The 25,300-nt window shown below is 46.8% G+C and overlaps 2 protein-coding genes across 2 annotated transcripts; one reads left to right on the forward strand and one right to left on the reverse strand.

Moving 5' to 3' along the window:
• Positions 1-1,047: 1,047 nt before the first annotated feature.
• On the forward strand, positions 1,048-6,022 carry LOC121835444 (trihelix transcription factor GT-3a-like; the record flags this gene model as incomplete). Its single annotated transcript, XM_042289644.1, has 3 exons — positions 1,048-1,235; positions 2,112-2,268; positions 5,597-6,022. Coding segments are annotated over 3 exons (771 nt in total), but the record flags the coding sequence as incomplete, so codon positions are not given.
• A 1,412-nt stretch (positions 6,023-7,434) lies between these two features.
• On the reverse strand, positions 7,435-8,508 carry LOC120848854 (protein ALP1-like). The gene is made up of 2 exons (XM_040220894.2): positions 8,360-8,508; positions 7,435-8,029 (listed from the first exon to the last, which is right to left on the reverse strand). Exons 1-2 carry the CDS (start codon positions 8,506-8,508, stop codon positions 7,435-7,437), a joined length of 744 nt encoding a protein of 247 aa, XP_040076828.2.
• Positions 8,509-25,300: the final 16,792 nt, after the last annotated feature.

The following is a 25,300-nucleotide window of genomic DNA, read 5'->3' on the forward strand; positions in this document are numbered from 1 at the left end:
TGTCCCCAAACCAGCGTTCATTTGCTGAGTATGCTTGGACGTCATGTGAGCCACTAGTTTCTGTAGCAACAGCACTCACCTGTTCGATAGAAGTCATACCGCGGCGAAGCTAGAGAAATTCGTCTACGACGGAGATGACAGCCTTCTCAAAAGCCGGAGACGCTCGAACCAAGATCGACCCATACCGCCAGAAAGCAACGGCGGAAGCGCAATACGGCATTCAGGATCCTTCGCAAACGTAGAAGTGAACACGGCAAACGAAGCTCTAGCGTGAAGGACAGCCACAGCAAGCAAACATGAGCGAAATCACCGAAACAATCGATAGCGAGAAGCTGTCAGCTGGGTCAGCTGCGCGCTAGCTCAGAAGGCTCGGAATACGGATCGGCTTTCAACGACCTTGCATTGGCTAATACCTTTCGCCCGACGTTTAGCCACAAACATTTAGTTTCGTCATAAGCCTGACATATTTAAAAAAAATCATTGTGCGCAACTCTATATCCCAGTTTTCTTTTATATTCTGTTGTCCCAGCAGACAACACAAGAAAAATAGTGTTTTCGCGAGACGCCCGAAGTGCCCGACTTTGCGACTGCAATTGTAATAAACATCAACTGATATATTATTTGAAATAAAACGGTTTAATTATTTCCAAAAATGAGCTCCATCTTCATTATTTTTAAAACAAATAACAACGAGATGAAAATTTTGTGCATATTTTAAACTTGAAATGTTTAATATACTCGCGTTCTGGCTTATTGTCCAGGTTGCCTAATTCGCTGTCCGTTTGCTTCCTTGTCCGCTCGTTCGCCTGCTCGTTCGCTGCTCACTTTCGTTCATCCCTGTTATTCTTCTTCTTTTATAATTATCTCTCTTTTTCGTTTACTTTTATTTCATCATTTAATAGCGTGTTATTTTCTGTGTTGTGTATATATATTCAATCGAGTGTATTTTCTGTATATATTTCGCATTTTGTAATAACATTGACGTGAACGATGTCGGCCGGCGCGGAGGCAAGCGGGAGCGGCGGGAGCAAGAAGGGGCAGCCTCGCGTCCAGTGGGGCGTCCACGAAACATGGGTGTTGTTGGCGATATGGGAGGATCGCCTGGAGGACCTCCGAAGAGCAAAGAGGAACTTTGGTGTGTACGCCGACATGGCGGCGAAACTGGCCGAGGCGGGCTTTAAGAAGACCGTCGACCAGGTGCATCACAAGATAGAGAACCTGTCGAACACGTACCGGTGAGTTGAACGTAGCCTGCTGTAGTGACTGATAATAAAAAGAGAGGAGCCTGCCAGAGTGCCTCCCCCGCGCGCTCGGTACCTTCGATAGCGTTTTGGCTTCTCGTGAGTCTGTGGTCCCCGGGCATGCACACCCAGCCAAGGCGCGGCGAAGGGCCTTGGCTTCAACACGCGGAGCGGGCGCGTGTTGAAGCCAGGGCATTCGAAAGAAGCGTCCTGCCGTTCTCAGACTCTTGTAGTGCGAGGACGCACGCAATGCAACTGGCAGGAGCGGCGACCAGGGCGATGCTCGCCTACCCGCCACAACTGCATTGCGTACCTCGAAATAGTGGGGAGTCCCGTATGTAGGCTGACTTTCCGGCTGCGTTTCGTGAGGCCCACTTCGGACGGGGCAACTTTCTCAGCAATTTTGGGGTTGCTAGCGGGGTTTTCCTTAGATCGACACAAAATGCTGGGATCGAGACCGGTTGTTCGGCTCGAAACAAGCGAGCAACTTTTTGAATCAGCAGCAGCTAATCAGGGACGCGAGAATTTCACGATGAGTTTGTATTCTCAAAGTCATTTAAATGTATAACAAACACGTTTATAGCGCGTAACTGCGTGTCTCAATAAATCGAAAAAAAAATTAATGATGATAGCGTTATCACGTCATCAATGTTTGCAACTGTGCAACCAAGTGCACAGTGCTACGTGATGCGGCAGCAACAGGTTTCATATCATCGGCCTCATCTGTAAGGGGAATAGAACAACTAGCATAATATGTGCGCATCCCCATTCCGACATTGCTTTTACGCTTATTTCAGCTATACGGGTAGTTTCACATATGTTGAAGATTTTCACCGGAAACCTGCCACTCACTGCAATTTAATTCCCTAGAAGACACCAGAGGACCTGCACCACCACTGGGTCTGGTGGTATCACCTGGCCCTTTTACTGGGAAGTACATCGAATCCTGGGGTCGCTGCCCGTGAATGACAGCAGCCTGGTAGAGGAGAGCGACTGCTCGGAGAGAGTCACACCAGCAGTTTCGGAGGTATCCATACTTCAGTTTTTAATCGTGGCTTTTTCTTGTCTACATGTTTTGTATGTGTTCTGTCCTTATAGAGAGTGGAGCCTGTGTGCATTTCTTGGTGAACCGTACCATTGTGCCAGCCCTAGATGGACATAGTTGGTGGGCGCTCCGTATACACCAACTCTTTTACGTCACGCTGCAGCAGTGGTGCTTCGTGTGCACTTCTCGTCTGGGGCCCTAATCTGGACACTTGGCGAGAAAGACGGCGAGAAATCCGGCGGCTATGATTGGCCGGCGCCAAGGTCAAGTGCGGCGTCGACCAATCACGGGCGCCAGATTTCTCGCCGACCTTTTCGCCAAGTGTCCAGCTTAGGGCCCCTGGTGTGTGGGCGAAACATGCTAGTCGAGCCAGGCATTATTAATACATTGTTTTAGAGTGCAGCTCTTGGGCGCCTGTTTCCGGGTTGAGCGGCGTCGCTGTCGCCGTAACCGCGTGTTACATTATGGGACGTTTCCCATAATAACGTCACACATGACGTCACATGTGACATCACGAGGGTAACATTTTCCCGCTACGTTTGGCAGGAAATATTCATGCTTGATTTAGCAGGAGAATTTCCCGCCATGTTTAGTGGGAAAATTTTACCCTTTTAACGTCGCACCTGACGCCACCCTATTCGGAATAATTTCCTGCCGAATTTAGCGGGAAAATTTAACACCACATAAAACACACTCCTCTACGCTAGATAAAAAGTGCATTACAAAATCGTGGCACCAGTTCAGAGTGCCCCGAATCCTCTCTGGGATTGGATTGGATTTGAGTCTACGGCTCTTCCCTTTGTATCGGGTGATCAACAGTAACGGATACTGGATCTAGCCTAGTCAGTCGCGCCTCCCGCGACTTCCGCTTCCGCTTGGTGTTCCGCTGATCGGTTGCACTCCCTCCGCCGATGTGTCTCCCCAGGGCCTCCACCAGACTTCCAGCCGCCTCTTTTTCACGTCTACCGCCGATCGATTGTTCTTCCTCCCCTTTTCTGCACTGATTCGGAAAGCCAGTGCTGCTGGTAGCACCGTTGTACTACGGACCGGTACAATGTGTGGGCACTGCAGCACCAGGTGCTCCGTCGTCTCGTCGGTCTGCCTGCAGAGTATGCACGTTCTCTCTTGTCCCTCGGTGAACCTGGCCCTCCACACCCGGATCCGTAATGTACCCATGCGGGCCTCTGCGAGGAGTCCACTGCCTGTCGAGTTGTCGTACCAGGGCTCTTTCCCTATGGCCTCCTTCTCCGCGTAGTACATCGCGAGGGACGGCTTCGCCGCCGCTCCCGCTCTCCATCTCTCCGTCTCCACCGCTCGGATGCCCTTTCTGATTGCCGCTGGGCCCTCCTGGTTCTCGCCCGCAGACTCCAGCCAGATCGGTTCGAAACCATAGTAGTCCCGCAGCCTTCGGAGGCGGTGCATTCATTTGGTGCCTCTTTCCTGGTATATCAAGTAGCGCAGGGTGCGGTGGGCAAAATTCTCATCCGGGAGTCTGCACACTCTCCTCTTGAACAGTCCCTTGGCGCTGGCTTCTCTGGCCTCGAAGGACGACCAGCCCAGGTCCCCCTGGACACCCTCGTTGGGTGCTGTTCTTGAGACTGCCAGGGCCATTCTTCCCGCATCCCTCTGTATTCTCTCCAGGAACTCTCTCGTTTGCGATGAGAGGACGAGTACGCCATTTGCGTACGCGAGTCCCGGAACGATGGCCATCTTCCATAGCCCCGCACCACCTCGAACCTGTTGAACGTCCAGGTGGTCGCTCAGGTACCGTCGCTCAGGCCGGTGTTGCCTGTGATTCCCAGCCAGGAGCACTGACCCCCACGTATCTTTCTACTGTCTCTGGCTCACTCCCCGGCTCCGGCACTCAATTGGACGCTCCAAAGCACGGAAGCACCAGATTGATGCCTTCCATGCCAGGAACGGTAGACCCGCATGGCCTCAGGTGGTCTAGGTGCTGTTGCCAATTGAATGTACCACCAGACGTTTTCATTCACAATTGGTAGGACAAAGGCCCTGCACGAGACAGGATGACTCTTTTCAGCAAACGGTCTCCTGGGTGGAAGTTCTTGACATACACGCTCACCAAAAGCAAACTGACATGCTCGATGACCTCTGGATAACAGCTGCCTGTACTGTGCCCCCTGGACATTTAGCTCTGTAGAGGGCTTCAAGAAATCCAGGCGTGTAGTCAGGTGAAGTCCAAGCAGCAGTTCCGCTGCACTCTGAAGCGAGGTGGCATGTTTTTGTATGTAAGCAGAAAACCATCCGACAAAGGATATATTACTCATGTAGTTAGAAATAAAGTGTTTCAATAAATAGGTTGCTGTGGTATCTGATATCATTGGTCTTCCATTCATGCTAAATGCTCCTTAATTGGACTTTGCCAGAGGTTATTCACGCAGCTGCGTCTCAACAGAAGTGTCTCATGCACGTCGGCCGTCTCACGTGTGTTGCTGTTGATGCTGGTGGTGGTGTCAATTATTGACTCAATAGTTTAAAATGGTGGCAGAGCTGTGAAGCTTTTCTGAAAGCCTTTGCAGACTGGGGGATTGCAAAGACTGTGACTGTACTTTGTGTATATACCAGTACGTTGCTAGCAATGAAATGGAGTTTTAGTCAGTGAGACTCTTAAGAACTCGGCAACAAATGCACCTGAAAGGGTTTGTATCGCTCTACCAGCTTATCGCTTTCACTGCTTTCCTGGCGTCATGGACATCACGGCTTAAACTGCAGTTTTCTGAATGGCGCATGCTTCTTTTGAGAGCGGCTCTACCGAGGGGTGCCAGCTTTTCGACGTATTTAACTGCTCTTCAACTATCACACTTTGTCGCATGGTTGTGCTGGTATCTGCTTTTGTGTGCATTAATTCCTGTGTAACAGCGTGAGAATTCAACTGTCCTCTCGCTGGAAGGCAGAACCGCTGGCCCAAAAAAGTGCCCAGACAGAAAACCGAAACCTAGAAAATGATCAAAATCTAGCTTTTTGTTCAGGACACCGTAAAGTCCTCTATGTGCTTTATACATTTCTAAAATAAATTAAGTGATTTCCGATGATGCTGATGAAGTTTCTTGTTAAAAGCATACTATTAAATTTACAAATTCAAAAGTCATTACTCGACTGTAAATAATGAACACATTACGCCGAAATTGTTTTTTCTGGAAGTGGCCTTTTGTATACGCTGCATGCTTTTCAGATACAATTTGACTCTCGTCTTGAGAAACACCTTGCAGGGTGGCTGCGGGCAATACTTGGCCACTAGCAAGTTCATGTTCTTCTATATGGAAAGCTTGTCTTGTGACATCCTTTACAGCTCCTTTCGGAGACGCAAGGCAGCACCCCCGAGGAAGATGTTCACTGGGAGCGTGCTGCGGATGTCGAGGACGAAAGCGCAGATGCCAGCACCAGTGCTGGCTTCGACTCCGCCACGGCTTCAAGAAGAAGTAGCGGGAGCAGCAGCGAGGCGACGGACGAGGCCCAGCCGAGAGGGCCCAAGAGGAAGAGGCAGGGCCCCAGCACTGCTGCATTCAAAGTCATTATGGATCGCCAAGCTCAACTGCTGGCAAGTTACGAAGCAGCGCGGAACAGAGAGTTCGAGCTCAGGGAGCAGGAGCTGGCTGTCCAGCGAGAGGCACTGAAGACCCAGCAGGACGCTGTGAAAGCACAGAGAGAAATGGCGAAGTCTCAACAAGACCTTGCGGCTGCCATGATGGCGTTCCTTAATAAAGCCTCCAAGTAAACAATCATTCTGTGCAGGCTCATTTCAGTTATCTCAAGTGAAGAATGTACTAGCTATGTGGTCCAAGCAATTTTCTTCTGTCTGAATGAAACCCACCACCGCCTGTACTTCATTAGGCATAAGCTTGCATGACAGCATGTCACCTACGACATTTTGGTCATGCCATTGCTTGTTGCATGCCAGCTAAGGACATCTCTGGATTTTGTTGCACTACCGGGGCAATTTCTAAATAGCTGCAGTGTAGTGCAGCTTTTATTGTGCAACTTCAGTGCTGGAGGCCCATATCAGTATTTACTGTAGCAATAGACCTCTATATAATCATTATATTCTGCAAGGTGAAGGAAACTGCTGAATATGAAATAATCTCTACCTCGGCATTTAATGCTAGGCATGATGCTCCATTTCACCCTTATGACAAGGTTGCAGCAGACACGTGCCATTGGATTCAATTCAATGCCATGCAAGTGTCTGGAGGGAGCACAGGAGCTTGCTCAGCACTCAATTGGTTGGGATCACTCGTAGCAACGAAGTCTAGTGCCATTTGTGCAGATATTGTTAAAGGAAAATTTCACGGATGACTTTCTCTCAAGGTAACTACCGTATTTTCGAGATTCCAAGCGCACCCCCCCCCCCCCCCCCCCTTTGAACATCGCGGGTGTGAAAAAAAGGGGATGTTTAGGATAGAGTATACGGTATTAGTATCAAAATATGAAGTATTTCAGAGCTGTGGTAACAGTTGAGAGTGCAGATTTCTGCCTCTGAAGCTTTGCCTTTTGCGACACTTGATTAGGTGGTGGGCAACAACCACACGCTAGAGATATAACATCGAATGGGTCCTTAACCTGCCACCAAATATAAGAAAAAATGTCCAATGATTTAGGTAATTTCTGTTCTAAATCATTTGATATTATCCAATGATTCAATAATATCCAATGAATATCATAATCATTGCTTACATATTTCATATATTATTGATATGTACTTGTCACTAAACATCTGCCAAGCCTTACAAAGCTTTCTATATTTTTCGTAAAGAAGTTGAGATATAAACTGGAATAATTCAATCAACAAAATTTGTTTCGAAGAATGAAAGGCACATTTCATGACTCCTATGAAGCATTTACTCGAGACACGGGAGGGCATGGTCTCACAGTATAGCAAGCTCCAAAAGCCTATTTGTTTGGCCCTGAAAAGGGCCTTTTTTTGGTTGGTCGAAGGCTACATGTTACTGATGGTACAGCACTGGCCTGTCTAAACATCTGTGCTGTCTGCATCTGTGCAAGACGACTCAAGTGCACCCGAGGGTGCACCTCAGTTGTCTTGCACAAATGTAGACAGCACTGATGTTTAGACAGGCCAGTGCCATGCCACCAGTAACATGGGGCCTCCGTGGTGAATCACGCAACAGGGATTCAGTGCTGCAGCCTGGAGCGCTGGTGCAGGTAGACAGCAATGGCGTTCCTGATCCTCTGTCCGCTGTCTGCTTCGATGTCCATGGCGCAGACCGGTTGGATGTGGACGCCGTCCACACGCTGGGCATCCCTGAGCCACTGGGCCTCAACGCCATCGTTGAAGTGCTCGCAGATATTGTTGAGGACGCAGCAGGCTCGTACGATCAGGCGGGCGTTGTTAACGTCACACTCCATGCGTTTCAGGATCAGGCGAAACCGTGCCTTCACTCGGCCGAAGGCATTTTCAACAATCCTGCGTGCAGCTGACAGCCGCTTGTTGAACCCCGCCTGCGTGGAGTTGTCCGTGACGTCCGTCCGCGGATACGGCTTCAACAGGTTGGACGTAAGCGGGAATGCCTGGTCGCAGAGGATCAGTGGTGGCACGGCGGTCCCATTGATGGTGATCATGGGCTTCTGGAAGGTTGGCCCTTCTAGAATGCCTGCCAGTGCCGACCTCCGGAAAACATGGGCATCATGGCACCGCCCTGGCGCTCCGACGTTGACATACAGGAAACGGTATCTATGGTCCATCAGGGCAAGGAGGATGATGCTGTACCTGCATATAAGCGTGACAAAGCACTCAATTAGCCTGCTGGGTCACCACATAATTACCTCCCCCAATAAGGTAATGGAACACATTGGCTAAAAAACACTTTTTTTAAACCACATTTTAGCAATGTTGGTCAGACAGTTCCACTGACTCTGTCTTCAAGCAGTAAGTTCCCAAATAGCGATTGGAAGAAAAAAAAATTTGGTAATGTGGCTAGAAACTATGTGGTCTAAACTCGGGAATGCTAGGACATGCAGATTCTGTACTGCTAATCCAAACATAATCTCTTAAATAATGGAGGCTATATACGGTTCCCTTTCGGAAAAAGGTACTTACCAGCCCTTGTAGTTCCGGTAGTCGGTGGCGTCCGCTTGTGGTGGCGACACAGGGAAATGGCAGCCGTCAAGTGCCCCTATGGCCTGCGGAAAGTCCAAGGTAGCTTCGAACTCCCGGACGTGCTCAGCAAGCTCGGCGGCGCCTACCATCTTCACCCACTCGGGCTCGAGAGCGGAGACAACGACTGTGCAGAACTCCTTGTACAGCTCGTTCACCGTGGAGCGTCCCAGGCCGAACAGGTGGGCGATGGTCCTGTCCTCAGCGGTGGAGCACAGCTTGTACAAGGAAGCGCCTACTCGCTTCTCCACCGATATGGTCGCACGCATGGCAGTCACTTCACGCTCCATGTGCGGCCGGCACACATCCACGAGGTACCGGAACGTGGTCGGCATCACGCGAAAAGACTGCTTGAAAAAATAAGCAGGCAAGTTTGGCAGTGTATCTTCAAACCACCGCTCGTTCCTCACGAACGCCTGGACGCTGCGCGGCACGGCGTCAGTCATTGACGCAGCAGCAGCGGCAGCAAGCAAAACGCTGTTCGCAAGAAGCTCCTCTTCGAGGAGATCCGCCTCCCTCCTGGCAGACCTGATGTCCACGCTAAAAGTAGACAAACTACTTGTTTGCAGAGCGGGCACGTACATAACATACGCAGCACACGACAGTACGTCCATCGCAACGGCGGCAGCCGGATCAGGGTCCACGGGGTCCACCGCAGGATCCATCGCACGTGGAAAAGTGGGGGAAACTCGTGCGGAACGAACAGCGACGGCAGCCGAAGAGAAGAAAAAGAAACGAGACACGGCGCTGAACAAAGGAGGGAGCCCACTGAGCAAGCCAAGCAAGCCAAGCCGCCAAGCGGCAAGCGTCTCATCAAAAAGCAGACTTCGTTTAAAAAACACTTTGCGGTGTTTCATAAATTTCATCTACTTCAAACAAAATATAACAAATAGTTTATTGCGGAATTAATAATCGCTACCGCAAAAGCATACTCTGTGTGACTGATTCGACTTGGCGAATGCAATCGCAATGAACATCACCTAAATGTCATTTTAGTTGTCGTCTGGCAGGTCCCATCTTGAATGTCATTTGAAAACCTGAATGTCATTTGGCGTAAATGCCATTTTAGCTGCCGTCTGACAGGGGTATTAGAGAACGGGTACGGTTTATCGAAGCATAGTTTAGAGAAAGCAGAGCCTCAGATAGAGAAGTGCCGTTGATCGAAAAGGGGACGCTAATGAAAAAAGGGTTTTCTACTTCGCGCGTGTATCACTGGTGCGCGTGTTAACCCAAGCCCCCCGCTGCGCTCCCGCCGCTTCGCGGCCGGCAGTCCGCGGCGGCTCATTACAAAAATGTTAACTCACCAGAGTTATCCGCACACGTCGATCGCGGCGACCGAATTCGCTAAAAGGAGGCTCATCGCCATTTTCTCTAAACTTGGTTTCTCTATAAAGGCATTCGATGAACTGGGGTCGGTAAAACGGTATTCGCTAAAACGAGCTGCTCTAAATCGCATGACTCCTGTTTTTCAGGAGCCTTTCAAAAGTGGATAAAAAATTACGAACTGGCTGACCCTACTTACCACATTAGAGAAGTTCATTTTCACTATGATAGGCTCTCTTGAAGTGTCTTGCACACTTCAGCTTGTATTGGTCCGTTTTTAGTTTCGGTTCCATTCAAAAAGTGAGCACTAAGCCACTGGACATATCTACAACATTCATAATTTGCGGAAGCAGCCAAATGGAATTGCGACAAAAGGAAAGATTGGTCCGCGTTATTTGAGGCCTATAGGAAAGCGGACCGGATGGGAGGGGCCGAAATCTTTTTTCAAGAAACACACAATCTTCCCTACAGTTCTAACAATTTGATATGAAGGTATTCGCCTCGAGATCGAACCGTGCCGTCACCGTGCGGCCGAAATCGGAAACGCGTGAAAGCGGGGATACCGCCGTGCGTCGCCTGCTACGGGCGCACGCTCAGAAGCATGGATCTCGACGACGCAAGCCCGTTTTAGGCTGAGCTTGACATTCCTTATTAAATGTTTTATGTTTTTGTTGCCGTTTCTTCTTACTGAAGGTTGTGTTGTATCGTTTGCCATGCGTAGAAATTCAGCAAAGCGATTATTATTAAGTCGGAAGCTTCCATAATCTTAGTGTGTTATTTTTATACAATCGCTGGTCCCACGTATTTTTGTTATCTCGCACAAACCGCGGCTTTCATAAAGCATTGAATGTTGAGTGGGTCTGTGGTTTGATTAGAAAATTAACCCGACTGATCCCTATCCTTCAATAGACTAATCAATCAATAAATCCGTATGTTGATGTTTCCCCGGTTATATTGCGTGAAAGACGCTAAAACTACACTTTTTTTTACTGGTTTTACTATGTCATAAATGGCATATTGCATTCAGATTATAAACTTCACGTTGTGAGTCCTACATAGATATGAACACGGGTTAAAATGAAGCATTTTTTTAAGTTCTTATTTAGACAGTATAATCACCCTCGGCGAAATGATAAACGGTAAACCGCGCTGAAGTGGTTTACCGTGCAAGCCGGTGTCACAAAAGAAGTAAAGACGTCAAAAATATTAAAGCAGGCATTTTTTACTCCTTGTTGACTTTCTCCAGCACAAGACTCCAATTAACCGGCAAAAAAAATTTCAATTAAAGCATTACTTGAATAATCTGAACGTTAATCGATGAACTGCCCAGTCCCGATATACGATAGGTGAGGGCGGAGGATGATCGGAAAGTCTCGTGAAGGTCGCTAGCCCTCATCAGTAAAAGAGTATCACTGCGGCTGATGCTGTCTGTGTCGTGGTGCGCGTCGTTTGTTGGGGTTGCAGAGTCTACTGTGTTTGAATACAAGATTATTTAGCCAGAAATTTATAGTATTAGCCTCTTGACATCCGCGGCCCTCACCAAGAAAATCGAAGCGGGTGAACTCACACTACCGAGAAAAGCATTTAATAACAGGAACATTGCTGCGTTGCTCGTTTACACTCGTTTATTCCACTCGTGGCAGACATATTAGAACAGTTTGTTTCACTTGTTTCAGTTGTCCTGCCAGCCGTGAAGTTTGCAGATTTTTACTTGAAGACACACTCTCTCCTCATCGCAACGCAGTAGATTTGTTCAGACTCCAAAAAAGTTACCCATACTATGGCACAGCAAAAGGGCAGAGGAACTCAATAGCATGGTAATTTTCAATACAGCGCTAACTTATCTTTATTCTAAATATTTATGTTACTGCAAAAGCTAGACGTTAAAAAAAGCATAGAAACTGCGATTTCACAGCCCACAGCCCACAGTACCAGTATTATGTTATCTGGGTTGGAATCTTTTTTTAAATTCCTACGTTGATGAATCGATGCATTTATTTTAAAAGAAACAAATATTTAACATAAATATTCCAGTTCAGCCGGAGACAGGCATCAGTCGTGGTGATCAATGCTTCCCAACGTCTGCGTAGAGCAGACGACGCACCCACAGAAGCGATTATGTAAATTTGGGCCGCACGCTGGCAACACGATTCGATCTTCACTGAAGCACCGAACAGTACCGCATCCTTTTCCGCTAGAATTGTTTTCCCACCGATAGTATGCGACAAAATAAACGCAAGAATCTACGCCGTCTCGCGCGCGACCGGGCGGCCGTTCTCCTATCCCCGCTTTGACGATGATGATAGCGCGACCGTAGCGCCACCTCTAGGTCGATCTCGAGGCCAATACTTGGACGCCGGCATTATTCGTTTAGGAATCAAGCGGAACTTTTTATCGGATAATTATTAGGGCTGGGCGTCGATTAAAAGTTTTAACCCGATTAATCGCCATCCTTTAATCGATTAATTAATCGATTAATCGGTCTCGTTTATTTCATTGCAAAATATTAAAAAAAGTCTTTTTTTTTTGTGCTGAATCTGTGATAAACGGTGCAATGTACAACTTAGATTATGAATTAATCTCGATATGTAGTTAAGAAGAGTATCAGAGACCTTTCGCTAAATATTACTTTTGCCGCGTGAGGCAAAGATGTTCGTTGATATTCTCTAGAAAGAGCGGCTTCCTTTCATTGTTCACAATAATCTCTACTGCGCTAAACAGACACTCGAACTACGTTGAAATGGCCGGGGATATGCGTAACCTCTGTACTTAATCGGATGCTATAAAAATATCGCCCCTGTACAGTTTACCTTGTTCTAAAATTTGACCTAAAGGTCACCCTTCGTACAGGCGTATTCGTCCACGTCTGCGTTATGGAAGTGTTTAATTTTGAGTTTTTTTTGGTTCGTCTAAATTTTACCGATTAACCAGTTAAAAAATTTAATCGCGATTAAAGCATTAATCGATTAATCGGTAGGTTAATCGATCATTTGCCCAGCCCTAATAATTATACGTCTACGTACACTCCCATTTGATGATTATCGTGTTTTAGACTCCGTACACAGGGTGGTTTTCAGCGGTGGGCTTTTTATCTGACTGCAAGCTAGAACGCGAGCCAGAACGCACTACGGCCGCAAGCCGTCGCGCTCTTCCCCTTCTTCTCCGTATCAATAAACATTCAAATACCTGGGCGAAGCCGTCAATCGTGCTGGTGTCGGGAACCAGTAACCGGTCATTCACACTGGAAGCGGATCCGCGTTCGCAAAGCGGTTGCGAACGCGGTTGTATAAAGATGCAGTACAATTGCACGCGCGCATGATGTCATCGAGTGCGCGTGCAATTTACTGGATCTTTTTAGAACCGCGTTCGCAACCGCCTTGCGAACGCGGATCCGCTTCCAGTTTGAATGAGTGGCAAGTCTGACCCTTGAAATGCAGGCGTGACGCAAAACCCAGAGGCGTCTCGCTCGCCCACTTACGTTCTTCCCAGGCGGTGGGGACTGTTGTTTAAAGGGGAATATCTTCTTAACAGTAAAGCAATGTCCTTATTATTTTACGGTATCTGCTATAAAATTACGTTAGCCATTAGTCGTTACTTCTGATTAAAAATGGCAGCATGGTGGTTCGAAAGCAAACTAATTTTTATTCTGCGCACTACAAAAAATGGCAAAGAAACCCCAACAAATCTATGTATAAACGACTTCATTTCAAACTCCCTCGGAAGACACTTTCAACGGGATCACTACCAGTTCGGCCGGCCCTCGCGGAAGGGCCAAGCGTGGATTAGGGCCGAGCGAGCCGGAACTGCCGAGTGCGGGGACTAGGCCGACGACTGCGAAAGGGCCGGGAGGGGTGTCGAGGCCGAAAGAGGGGGGAAGGCCGGGCACGGCGGCAAGGCTAATGGCGCGTTCACACTGGGAGCGGATCCGCGTTCGCGAAGCGGATCCGCGCGTTCTCAACCGCAAAGCGGCTAGGATCGAGCGGTTGGAGCGCGTTTTTGCCAACCGCTTCGGGACCGATTTCTCCCAACCGCTTTCACAAACCGCAAAGCGGTAACCAATCACAACGCGACGCTGACGTGACGTCAGTGAGTTTCGAAACAAGATGGCACCTGTCGGTGGTGAGGCGTCCAAGGCGGTGTAGTCCTAGCGCTGTAGTCTTAGTTTTCGACAAATCAACGGAGAAACTTGACGTTCACGTCCGTCACTCGAATCCGCCGCGAAAAGAATTGCCTCGTAATTTTAACGGGCTTCGCACCGGTGATTTGGTTTGGGTAAGAGTTTGTTTATTATCCCGGGTGCCACAGCCCAAGCTCGCTGCCTTGTTAATCTCTGCCTGTAGAACGTCGGAACCCGCCCCTGATCGACCGAAATAACAGCCTTTCTACCCACTAAGATAGTCGCGTGAACTATTGAAAGCTTTCGACACCGTGCATGACCACCACGAAGGCCGATAGAGACGTCGTGAGCTCGATTGTGTAGCCAACGCACTACCGCGGAGGGGGCAGGGTACCTGCGCTAGCTCGACCTGTAACGTTTACTACTAATAAAATAAATAAAAGGAACCTACTCAAGGAATAAAGTGTACGTACCAGACAATGCAGAGGTAATCCATACGGCGTTTATTTGAGCTTAATGTCTAACAAACAGTAGACTCGATCGACGAGCAAGTGACGAGAGGAGAGTCCGCCACCAACGAAGCCACGACCGGCTAACACCGAACACATTCCCCCGCACCACGGTCCACCCCACCGCTCACAACTTCGAAAATGATAAGAGCGAACAACGAGGGGGGAGAAGCTGGCCCTCTATCCCGAAAACAATGTCACCTATTCATGCGGGAAGGGCCCACTTCGAAGAAAAGGTCGGGGGCATCCTGTTCTGAGTCAGCAAGGCGCGCCTAGCTGGGCTTTGCTTGTGGGCGAAGTCGAGGGAATCACAGGCGAGTTTGGCGGGTCCATGCTTCCTTTTTCGCTGCCTGAACTCGTGATGCGCGCGAACATCCCGGAGAAAAATATTCCGAGTGCCAAAATAGCAAAAATTTGGCTTTGGATCTTGAATTAAAGTGGATTTTGGATTGTAAAACAGGGTTGTCAAACGCAAGTCTCGAAAGATCACGCGTGATCGCCGAGAAACCGCCAACCGGCTCTCGGTGAGTCTGAACGGGGTAGCTCGCGAACCGCATCCGCGACCGCTTCGCGAACGCGGATCCGCTTCCAGTGTGAATGCGCCATAAGGGAGGCAAAAGGGCCGAGAACGGGGGTGGGGATTAGAGCGATCAGTGCACGCGTGGCTCCTTCGTCGACGCGGGAATTCGTTGGAAAGAAAACCGATAGATGGCGCGCCCTGTTTTCGCTCCTTTCTGTTTGGAGACCTGTTTGGTTTGACTAGTCTGGCGTGGAGCACGGTGGAAGAAAAATGTGTTTCTTCCACCGTGGCCTAAAACCCTTCTTTTTTTAACACACATTTTGAGCGAGCGATTGCCACGACAAAGTTCAAAGGAGTAGCCGGCGCTGCTATAGCAGCAGCCAATGTCTTCTTTTAATTTATTTTGATCAGTTATTAAAGAAAAAGAAAGTCTGGAAAAGCGAAACAACGTAATCCCGCTGCATGAGCTCTCGTGCAGCCAGATCCTCTTGCAGTGCTATGAACTCGTGCTCTAGCTTTCGCTATAATACACGGGGCTCCTAAATTGTCTCAACATCTTTGTCTTCTATGTGCTCGCCCAATAGGGCGCGGGCACAAGCCCTGTTTAAATAGAAGCCTCTTGGCTCCCCTCTAGGCTGACTGGCGCAGTGTCTTCAAGCGGCAAGGTCAAGAGCTTCATTTTGTCGGGTACTACTACTTCCGACTTTATAAGCCCGCACAGTGGAAGGCAAGAGGCAGAACCTCAGTTTTTTCTGCGCCCCTGCCAACAGAAGAAAAATAAGCTTACCATGATCCCACTGATAAATTCGGAGTATACTTGATGTGTGGTGTCTGAGGTGGCCAAAAAAAAAGTGCAAAATACTCCTACGAGGGAAGCTAAGCCTATCGCACATATTACACATTCTGTGCACTCCGAATTGTGTGTGCGATCGATCTAGGTAATTTGCAAAGAAAACGTCCGCTAAGCAAACGTTTGGATACAAAACAAATTAGGAGATCTACGGAATGGGGATTTGCTCCTTTTTGATCCAGAGGCCCGACATGGAATTCTAAATTGAAACCCGGCTCACACCGCTTAAACCTCATACAAAAGACAGTCTGACAGACACGATCGAGTCACCGCGAGATCCGTGTTTCGAATGCCGCGTGCCATGTCTCTTCTTCAACTCATTGCCCTACAGCATTCGAAGAATGGACCTCGCGGTGACTCGCGTTCGAATCTGTCCGCGGACCGTCCTTCGCAGGATTTCAACGAATTCCCGGCTTAGCGGGATTGTGTTGAAAAGAAGAACGATAGATGGCGCGCCCTGTTTTCGCTCCTTTCTGTTTGAAGACCTTTTTGGTCTGACAAGTTTAGACTGGAAACCTGTTTTTTTTTTTCTTTTTTTTTTAACGCACTGTTTATTATCAAAACTTTCATAAGGAAAAATATGAGGGAAATTAACCAACTCGTCCTGAGTTTCAAAACCCAGGATGGGTTGGTTTCCTTAATATTTTTAATTGAAAATCCACTCGCTACGTAGGCCAAAGTAGCCGACCTCTTATCCGCTAGGCCATGCACGCATGAGGGATTTTGCGTCAACTTTTAGGAATATAAATAGAAAAAAAACGAGAATGCACATCTCCTGTTTTTATTTATTTTTTTCCTTTCTTTCTATCACGAATTTTAGCAATCTCAAATATACTTGCCGCAGCTAAAGGACAGCAAGATGTTTACTTTCAGTCATCATTAAAACCTGTTGAGTCCCGCTACAACACCGGAATCAAAATTTTGTAATCAATGCGAGATCAGTAGCCGTGGTTCCAGCCGGCCCGATACGCGCCCAGGCATAACTACTCCATGGCCGATCGCACCGCTGAAGTGTCGTATCGAAGGTGCAAAAACGGTCTGCTAAACTTGAGGGATCACGGATCGCAAAGCACGCTTGGAAGTAACTACACAATAGAGTCACAGCTCTATATAATGACTGTAGAAGTCACCTGCGTCGCAGACGGAATCTGCGCGAGGAAGACCGATGATTCAGTCCAGCGAGAACGCGCTTGAGAGCAGACGACAAAACACATCCCTTCCGCAATAAAAAAACAAAAAAAAACAACATAGTGCGTTATCTTTTAGACGATTACTGCGCCCCAACTTCCAAGCGGCACACCATTGCTTGACCAAATAGGCCCGCAACTGGCAAACATTGGCTCCAATGTTGGCCTAATGTTGATTTTTTTCGAAACCGCTACCCGATCCAACGTTGGACCATTAACTAATGCGAATGCAGGACCACGATTCAACCAATGTTTAGGCTAATATTGGACCATCATTTATGCCATCGTTGGACCGCCTTTAACCAAAATTTAAGCCGAACATTGGGCCACAATTTCACCAACACCTAAGCCATCATTGGACCACTATTGAGATTGTGAATCCTATACAACCAATATTGGCATCAAAGTTTAATCACTGGCTTATCCAATATTAGCTCCCAACCTTATGCCCTGGCTATTTAAATTTCGGCATCCGATTTCAAGCACGGGTTGTACTATTTTCGGCAGCCATTTTAGCGGACATGCAGCTTTCTTTCCAGATGTGTTTATAATGATCAGTTCAACACTACACATATATCTGAAAAGAAAGCTGCAGTAAACAAGCCACATTCACTGTGGAATTTTTTCTTATATCGCATCCAGGTGAATATAGAAGCATGCAATTCAAAGTGTACCGTCAATACATTTTATTAAGTACTACAATTAAAGAAAAATTAAAGCAAAAATGAGTGCCAGCTAGATTCACCCCTGCAAGCTGTGAACCGGGCAAGAACGTGATGGGATCCCACGCAGAGTTCTGGGCACACAGTTCTGAAAGAAACAGAAGCGAGGGCCTCGATTCAGGTGCCAGTTCCCACTAGGCCACCTCATACCACTGTAATTTTAAATATTCATTTACCTTTCATCTTCAGTCACTGTCAGTTCTCTCTTACCCTTGTCAATTATGAATATCGAAATAAAATATAGCTTTATTATTCGTCACCCTTTAATGAACTGTTCGATTAATCGATCCAGTTGCTCTCTAACATAAAATCTCAGAAAGGCCTGCCGACTCTTTTAATGTTTACATTTCTATAATGAAAACTTTCTTTTGCAGTGAATATTTTTCGTTATTTTGTACACAATAAACTTGAGTATTCTAGGAGATAGCAGTACTGCCTTATATAACAAATAGATGAGCAAGTAAGACACCTGGGCCGGCCTGCAGCAACCCAAGTAGCACAACACGCCGGGTTGGGGATGGGGCGGTATTGGCCTGCCGGGATACCGATACCGGCCAGTACCGGAAACGCCCCAAGGGGCGACATCGGCCGGGCCCAATGCCGGAATCCGGCCGGTACCGGGAACTTATTGGGAAACCGGGATGCCGGGAATACGGGATGTTCCCAGCGAGCTCCCGACACAGATCCCCGGCATGGAACCGGTGGTACGGTAGGAAACCATCAGTGTGCCAGCGTGTTTCCGGGTCAGAGCCAGTCCAATTGCGGATTAGTCCCAGCGTAAAATCAGATCAGTGCCAGCGTAATTGCGGGTCAGTGCCTGCGAAATTGCGGATCAGCACCAGCGTAAGCGTCATTCAGTGTACCCAGCATAGAACCAGCAGAATGCTAGCTGTGTCAGGTTTTAAAGCCCAGCAATGACATCCTACTGCATTTTTGAAGAGCTAACTTCTCAGTAGATCAAATTCACTTAAACGTGGAAATGCTAAATTTCTCAGTCCAAACTATTTTATTGGTTTTCATATCTTTTATAGGTGCTGACCGTTTTTAACATGTTTTTCGGACTTGAACTGAAAAAAGCCGGTTTAGTATTTGTGCAATTTTAAGAAACAATTCTGTGTGAACAATTGACTTTCTCCATGTATACAGTATACTCATGGCAATTATTGTATACTCGTTGAGACGACATGTCCCATTCATCTGTCGCCCAGATGCATATTGTGGGTAGTACAAGAAGGGAACAAACAAAATTTTTTTTTACCGTGACATTCTTTATTGTGACTCGTGCGTCCATAGCAGCTAGCTCCTCAGCCAGAGAGTCCCTCATCGTCAAAGGCGGTTGGAACCACCAGTGGAGTGTCCGTCTTTTTAACTCTATTGCCCTTGCCCGCCTCCCTGCCCGTCAGCCACTTCTGCACCGCGTCCACGCTGCATGAGTGCGACTTTGTATGGCACCTGTAAAGAGAATTGTCAGATCACACAGGTTAGTTGAGGGATAGGGGAAGCCAATATCTTGCATATTAGCTACACACAAGGTGCTGTTCACACACTGCAGTTTGTGAGCATTTCCTTTGTGTAAATATAGGTTCCTCACCTAGCCTGCAATTCAAAGGTGACAGAAAGAGAGCACCACAGAGGTGGAGATTGTGGGTTTGGCTACCACGCTAAGGTGCAGATTCTATGGAGGCATATGGCTACTTCACGCAACATCCTATTAATCTGAAATGGGGGCGAGAAGGGGTGGGTGCGGAGATGAGTGGCTAAAAAAAGAGCAAAACTTCCCCAATTGACACTCTACAGACCAAGGCCCCCAAAATGGTCGTCATTAGATTTTCAACCTGGAAACTAACAGGATAACAAAACAAGACCAACAAAAACCTTTTTTCACAGTTCCTTCAAAACGCTGCTTTTCAGTATGAAGGTTCCGAGAATGCTAACACAGGAGATATTCATATTAGAGAATGCAAGTCGAATTAATTAAAAAAAACAAAAAAAAACGACAGGAACTGACGATTTAAATTTTGCATATTGCAAGACTTAACGGGAAACTGAAGCTGTTCTGTATTTGAGGAAGAACACCAAAATCGTCTTGATATGGCCTCCAGGATCACGAATATTGAGTTTATTTTTTCAATCTGGTGCATGGAGGCTGCAGAAATTAAATTCTAAAGTACAGCTGAAGCTCCTCCTTCCCGGGGCGTGACGTCATGCTGGGAGTTTTCGGAAAATTGAATTTGTAAAAAGGTCAAAAATAAATTTGTAAAATTTATTTCTGACCTTTTGAATTTGAAAAAAGGTCAGAAATAGACGCCACAACTGGCGTCAGTGTGGAAAGATACAACAGGCAAGCTTGCAATTGCACGCGCCGCCCACACGAGCGACACGTGCCCCCAAAGATCCTAGTACGACGTCACGGCTGCTCTGAGGTTTTCGTGTTTTCTCGCGTCTAGTTACACCTTTGGGGAAAACGAAAGCGATACTCAGATTCACAGGACAAAAATATGCCAGAAGTCACCTATAACTCGTTTTTTTGTCAAGATGTGTTTCAGTTTCCCTTTAATTGTCAACATATTTCAAAGATTGTGCTTGTCTATTGAGCTCCAATAGAGATACCATCAATTTAATAGCTAGTAAAGAATATGCATTACCGATGACCACCTTACACATCATGGCGTCCTTGGACCTTGACTTTCCTTGGTAGCCCAGAAGGGCCGGAGGACTGCTCCTGGACTTGCTATGAGAACAGGCGTCCCACCATCTCTCGCACCACCTTCTGCAGGTTCTTGCTGTCTCCTAGAGACACGAGCTGCTCCTCCTAGAAAGACAAAATGTGTTCTCAATATGTCAATAAAGTTATTTATATGCAGATACAATGGTATGAACATGTCTCAAGTAAGAGAATGTGAATGCCCAGGTAAATGCAGCAAGCCACACTAAACATGCATCAAAATGTTACAATATTTACTAGAGAGAGAATAAAAAATATTAGAATATATGGCAACTCTACCTGTCTTAGACGAAACCAGAAAGATTAAAATATTTCCTTCCATACTCCGCTAAATCTCAATAGTCAGTCAAATTCGTTGCAACGTTCAAATTGTGCAAACGTTTCAATGGATCATCTTTGCTCATCAGCATCCACTCAGTAATTTTAATAATGGATGTGGTTCTCAAAACAGTGCATTCAAGACCCTGCACATCTTGACTTTGTTAAAGCTTAGTCTAGCTGCCGGCTAGTCAGCCTGCAAATTTATCACCTATTTTACGACTTTACGAAGACTGGAATTGAAAAAGGCATAAAAAGGCAGGAATTGACCAAAACCGTCATCATAGTTGCAAAAAATGGCAACAGCAGCACAGTATGGGTAGTTACCTTTCCATATTTTTGTTTAGTGCTGACTCAGTGGTGGCCCTGTAGGCCAATGAACCAACTTACTCAGCTCAAGCTCGCCTCGTGTAATAATCACTTGTGCGACTACCGTATGCTATGCCTGGAGACACAGCTACGCATGCACTCACACCCCCTGAATAAAGTGGCGGATGCAATGACAGTTACTCTTTCACCTTGGAAAATTTGATTTCCTCTCAAAGGGTGACCTTCGGTTCGGACTGGTTAACATCTCATTTTGGAAATGCACTACTAATGCAAAGTAAAGATGGAATTAATTAAGATTTATCTGGCAACCCCTTACAAATTTGTTTGGGCATACGCATATCGTGGGCACGCTCAAAAGCGATTTTAGACCAGGCTAAAAGTTATTTTCAAGCATGTACCTTTACTTCTGTAGCAGATGACGAAAGCACAAATGAATTTATCGCCCTAAATATTTAGATCTCTTGACTATAGCCTCAAGTGAGAACAGGAACAAAACCAAAAGAAGCCCAATATATACTACAGCATCTCCATCCTTCAGTCAAGCAAGCATTAAACACAAAAAGCACGCAGGCAGGTTTGTGCGTGCTCCGCACACATACTCACGGCGAGAGTTGTTGCAGGTGCAGAATTTAACTTCTAAGGATAAAACGGGCAGAGGTGTCGTAGCAAATCAGCATGATTTATGATTATTTGCAGGCCGACATATTGTAAGCACCCAAAGGCAAATGTGTTGGGCCATCTTACTTCCCCCGTTGTGAAATATTTTACTTAAAAATATTTCAAGAAGCGGCAGTTGAAAAAGACTTAAAATGCCGTTCAATGAGGATGCACATGAAGGCCTCTTGTCTACACGACCTTCGGGTGGAAAGAACTGTTCAAAAATGTAATGATGCACAAATATTTAATTTTTGGTGGCCACCGTCCATCATTTCTCCCTTCAGTAGCCTCTATGAAACGCAGTTTAACAATTGCAAAAACTTTACGCAGGCAACTAAAGCCGACTTGCAAAATGTGCAACTGGCGTTGCATCACCTTGACACAATTCTATCGCAGGGTTCAGTTTAAGGGTACCACTTACAATAAATAGCCTTCCATTGTGCATTGGCTGTGCATGCACTCTGCTGTTATAAATAACAGAAGGCCCGTAATGAAGGTAGGGCAACTTACTCATTTTTAATTTGCCACCGACTGTGCTTAAAAAATAGTTTGGGTGGGCATCCATTTGAAATATTACGGTAAAAGGCTTCAGTCCACATTCCAACCCCATTTGCATAAATCTTCAGATAACCCAAGTTAAACCACAAAGTAAGAATCGCAGCCTTATACCCGTCAATATTGTGAAAAAGAGGACACATAAATACCGGCAGTGTTCTGTTGGTGAAGTTCTTCAGCTGCGCTTCTGCAGCACTAAGCTGTTCCATGTTGCGGAGAGGCATCAGGAACAGCTCGGGTGGTTCAGGCCTGGCCAGTTCCTGGGGCGTAGCCTGTTCCCCGGGCCTCGCCTGCTCTTCCTGGTGCTTGAAAGACACCACGTGCCCGAGCACCTGCCCAACAGACTTGCAGTTCCCTGTTCTGCTGCCGTAGGTGCCCACTCTGGATGTGCAGGTCTATCACGGCCTAAGCAGCTGAGCGTCGAAGGCTGCAATTGAGATAACCAAGGCATAAGAAAGCATTATCCATTTTGCTGATCAACATTATGCACTGATGATGCGAAGAAACTTTTTCAGAAACTTGGGTTTCGGGAAGTTTCAGAAGAACGCTTGAACCTTCAGGTGTTTCGGATGGTTTGGGTAGCTTTGTAACGGTTGCCAGACACAGTGAGTGTTTCAAATTTTTGTAAAAATTTAAGAGACGTTATAATTTGTATGCAATATTCATAAATTTAATAAAAAAAATGTGTTAATCAAATAAACTTTCTGAAAAGGAGACATGGCCCCAATTTTCAGAACTTCACAGTTTTGACTTGTATGGTCAAAATGAATGCTCCCACAAAGTTTTATGATGTTTTTTGACAATCAAAGGAAATAAAAATACTGATTCGTCGGCGACGCACGCGAGACGCGCTGCGCTTGGCTGCGATAAGCACCAGTTTAAAAATCTGATATATAGGTCCGTGCCTATTAGACCTAGCTTGGTGCCTGTACCCTTGTTGGAACTGCCATTTTCTGGGCTTTCAGGACGGCGTTTTTTTTAAACTATCAACCGTCTAAGAATGGGAGAGAATCCCGTTAAGAGCACTTGCCCTGGTATAGAAAACGAAATTGGCTGCAAGCGGCTGCTTTGTGGTCACATGATACCTCGCGCCTAGGCATATGACGCTTTAGAATGAATTGCACAGGTCATCAATTGCACCCCTCGTTAAATAGCAGAAGTTCCCAAAGCAACTTTGTTTTCTATCGTTTCACTTGCAGCATACAGTGTGTAACAGATGATCCACCTTTCTTCGGTTCTGGTAGCAGACGACGCAACGGCGTCTTGTTTCCCGCAGCAAATGACACTCTAGGGCAGACAAACCCTCCCTCTTCACTCACGTTACCAGGCGACGTGTCTGTTAAAGAAAGGTCAGCTCCCTCAGTAAAAGCCTGCCGAGATCTCAAGCTCACAAAACACCAAAATCGGGCCATTGGTACAACATTTCAAGGTACAAAAAGAAGCTGCACAGCACGGCGCCGAAGCGAACTTGCTGCACCTAAAAACAAGCCTCTAAGCTGTCCGTCGAACTTCTCCAGAATAGGACAGCACCACGGCCGTTCCTGGCAGCATGCAATGCTTTTCCACAGCATTACGAGAAAGTTTTGTGACCAGTACCGTATTGAAGGACTCGGTCACTACTGTAATTGTGCATGTGTCACTATGAAGATTATGGAGCTAACTAAATTAAGCAACTGCACGCAAGCTAATCTGGTCAAGCATGCTAACAGAGGGCAGATCAAAAACGTGTGCTAGCACATTATCAGGACTTTAGATGAAAAGGAACAGTACAAAATAATACTTACTGTATTTCTGCAAACTTGATACTCTGAACGAAGGCCAGTCAGGGTCTGGTGCTTGGCCCGGCCGCACACGAGGCAAGATGTCCACCCCAGGCATTTTGCTTGGCCACCCGCCGTTGTTTCATACTCACGTCGAACCACAACGGAGGGACGGACGCCACCGTTATTTCGTCATTCTCTCCGATGAACAGTACTCCTCCTCACTAGAATAAAAGGCGTGGTCAGACATGATGTTCATTCAAGTTACTTCACACTGTCAGGTCTTCGCAACCTTTAGCATATATTATAATAACTCCATGGCTATATCCCCATGCACGGCCACAATGAAACACGACGGCGTCGCATTCCGGTATACGCCAAGTAATAAAAGTAGCAGTAAAAGAGAAAAACGGTGCTCATTTCGCGTAAAGGTCTGTTTACACCATGCTTTGTAGCTTTTTACTTGCAACGGTTTCGTGGTTTCGTGCAAATAGCTTATTTACATCCAGTTTTTCAAGCAATGGCAATGGCGTTTCGACTATACTCCGTTCATTTTTAAGCTGAGACTAGAAGCTCCGCCTTCAACGCAAGCTTTCTGCCCTTGCTAACACAAGTGCGATCACGCAGGCACACGCAACCAAAGCACTGCAGAAGCCAGCGAGCTCGCACTGAAGGAGGAGATTCTAGTCTCAGCTTAGGGGCGAACGGAGTATACATTCCTTGCATATGACGACACGCTAGGTAAGGACGGGGCCCTGTGCCATGCTGGTGGTGGACTTCACAACGCGCGGTTGTGCTTACCAAGGCGTAGGATGCCGCTAACTGCCTGGACATACCGTAGAATACTGTGCATCCGCCCATTCCACATTAAGCGCCCATTACCAAATTTGTGAGATCTGAGGAAATACGCACAGTACATTTATATGTAAAATTGACGACCGGACAAGCACCCATCCCCCATTTTTTTGTGATTATTTCCTAAGTTTGAGTGCGCGCTTGCCCGGTATTTAACGGTACACCGTATTTTCATAGAGGGAACCTAGTTTTGTTTGATGGGAACTCGGAAAAACGTGCCGAGCTTACGATGTTGACGGTTAGCCAGTACGTGCGGAATCTTTCAGCATTGGTGCGATTGCGCTACGAGCAGAAAGTTTCGATATACCGCTAAGTTATAATGCAAAAAAAATGTTGTGTCGAAAAAAAAAAAAAGTTGTATTGCGTGCCGCAAAATTTGACGAGCGGCTCTAGGAGTCGCCTGTGGAAAAATTGTTACGACTTTGCGAAGTATGGCAAACAATGCAAGGTTACCGT

The sequence above is a fragment of the Ixodes scapularis genome, unplaced genomic scaffold, assembly GCF_016920785.2.
Source record: "Ixodes scapularis isolate PalLabHiFi unplaced genomic scaffold, ASM1692078v2 PGA_scaffold13__105_contigs__length_92229423, whole genome shotgun sequence".
Lineage (NCBI taxonomy): Eukaryota > Metazoa > Arthropoda > Arachnida > Ixodida > Ixodidae > Ixodes > Ixodes scapularis.

Excerpts from the sequence above, each read along its gene's own strand:
- LOC120848854 (XM_040220894.2), bottom strand. The coding sequence starts at position 8,508 with ATGGTAGGCGCCGCCGAGCTTGCTGAGCACGTCCGGGAGTTCGAAGCT. Across the intron at positions 8,030-8,359 it reads TACCGGAACTACAAGGGCTG|GTACAGCATCATCCTCCTTG; the intron begins GTAAGTACCTTT and ends GCTTATATGCAG.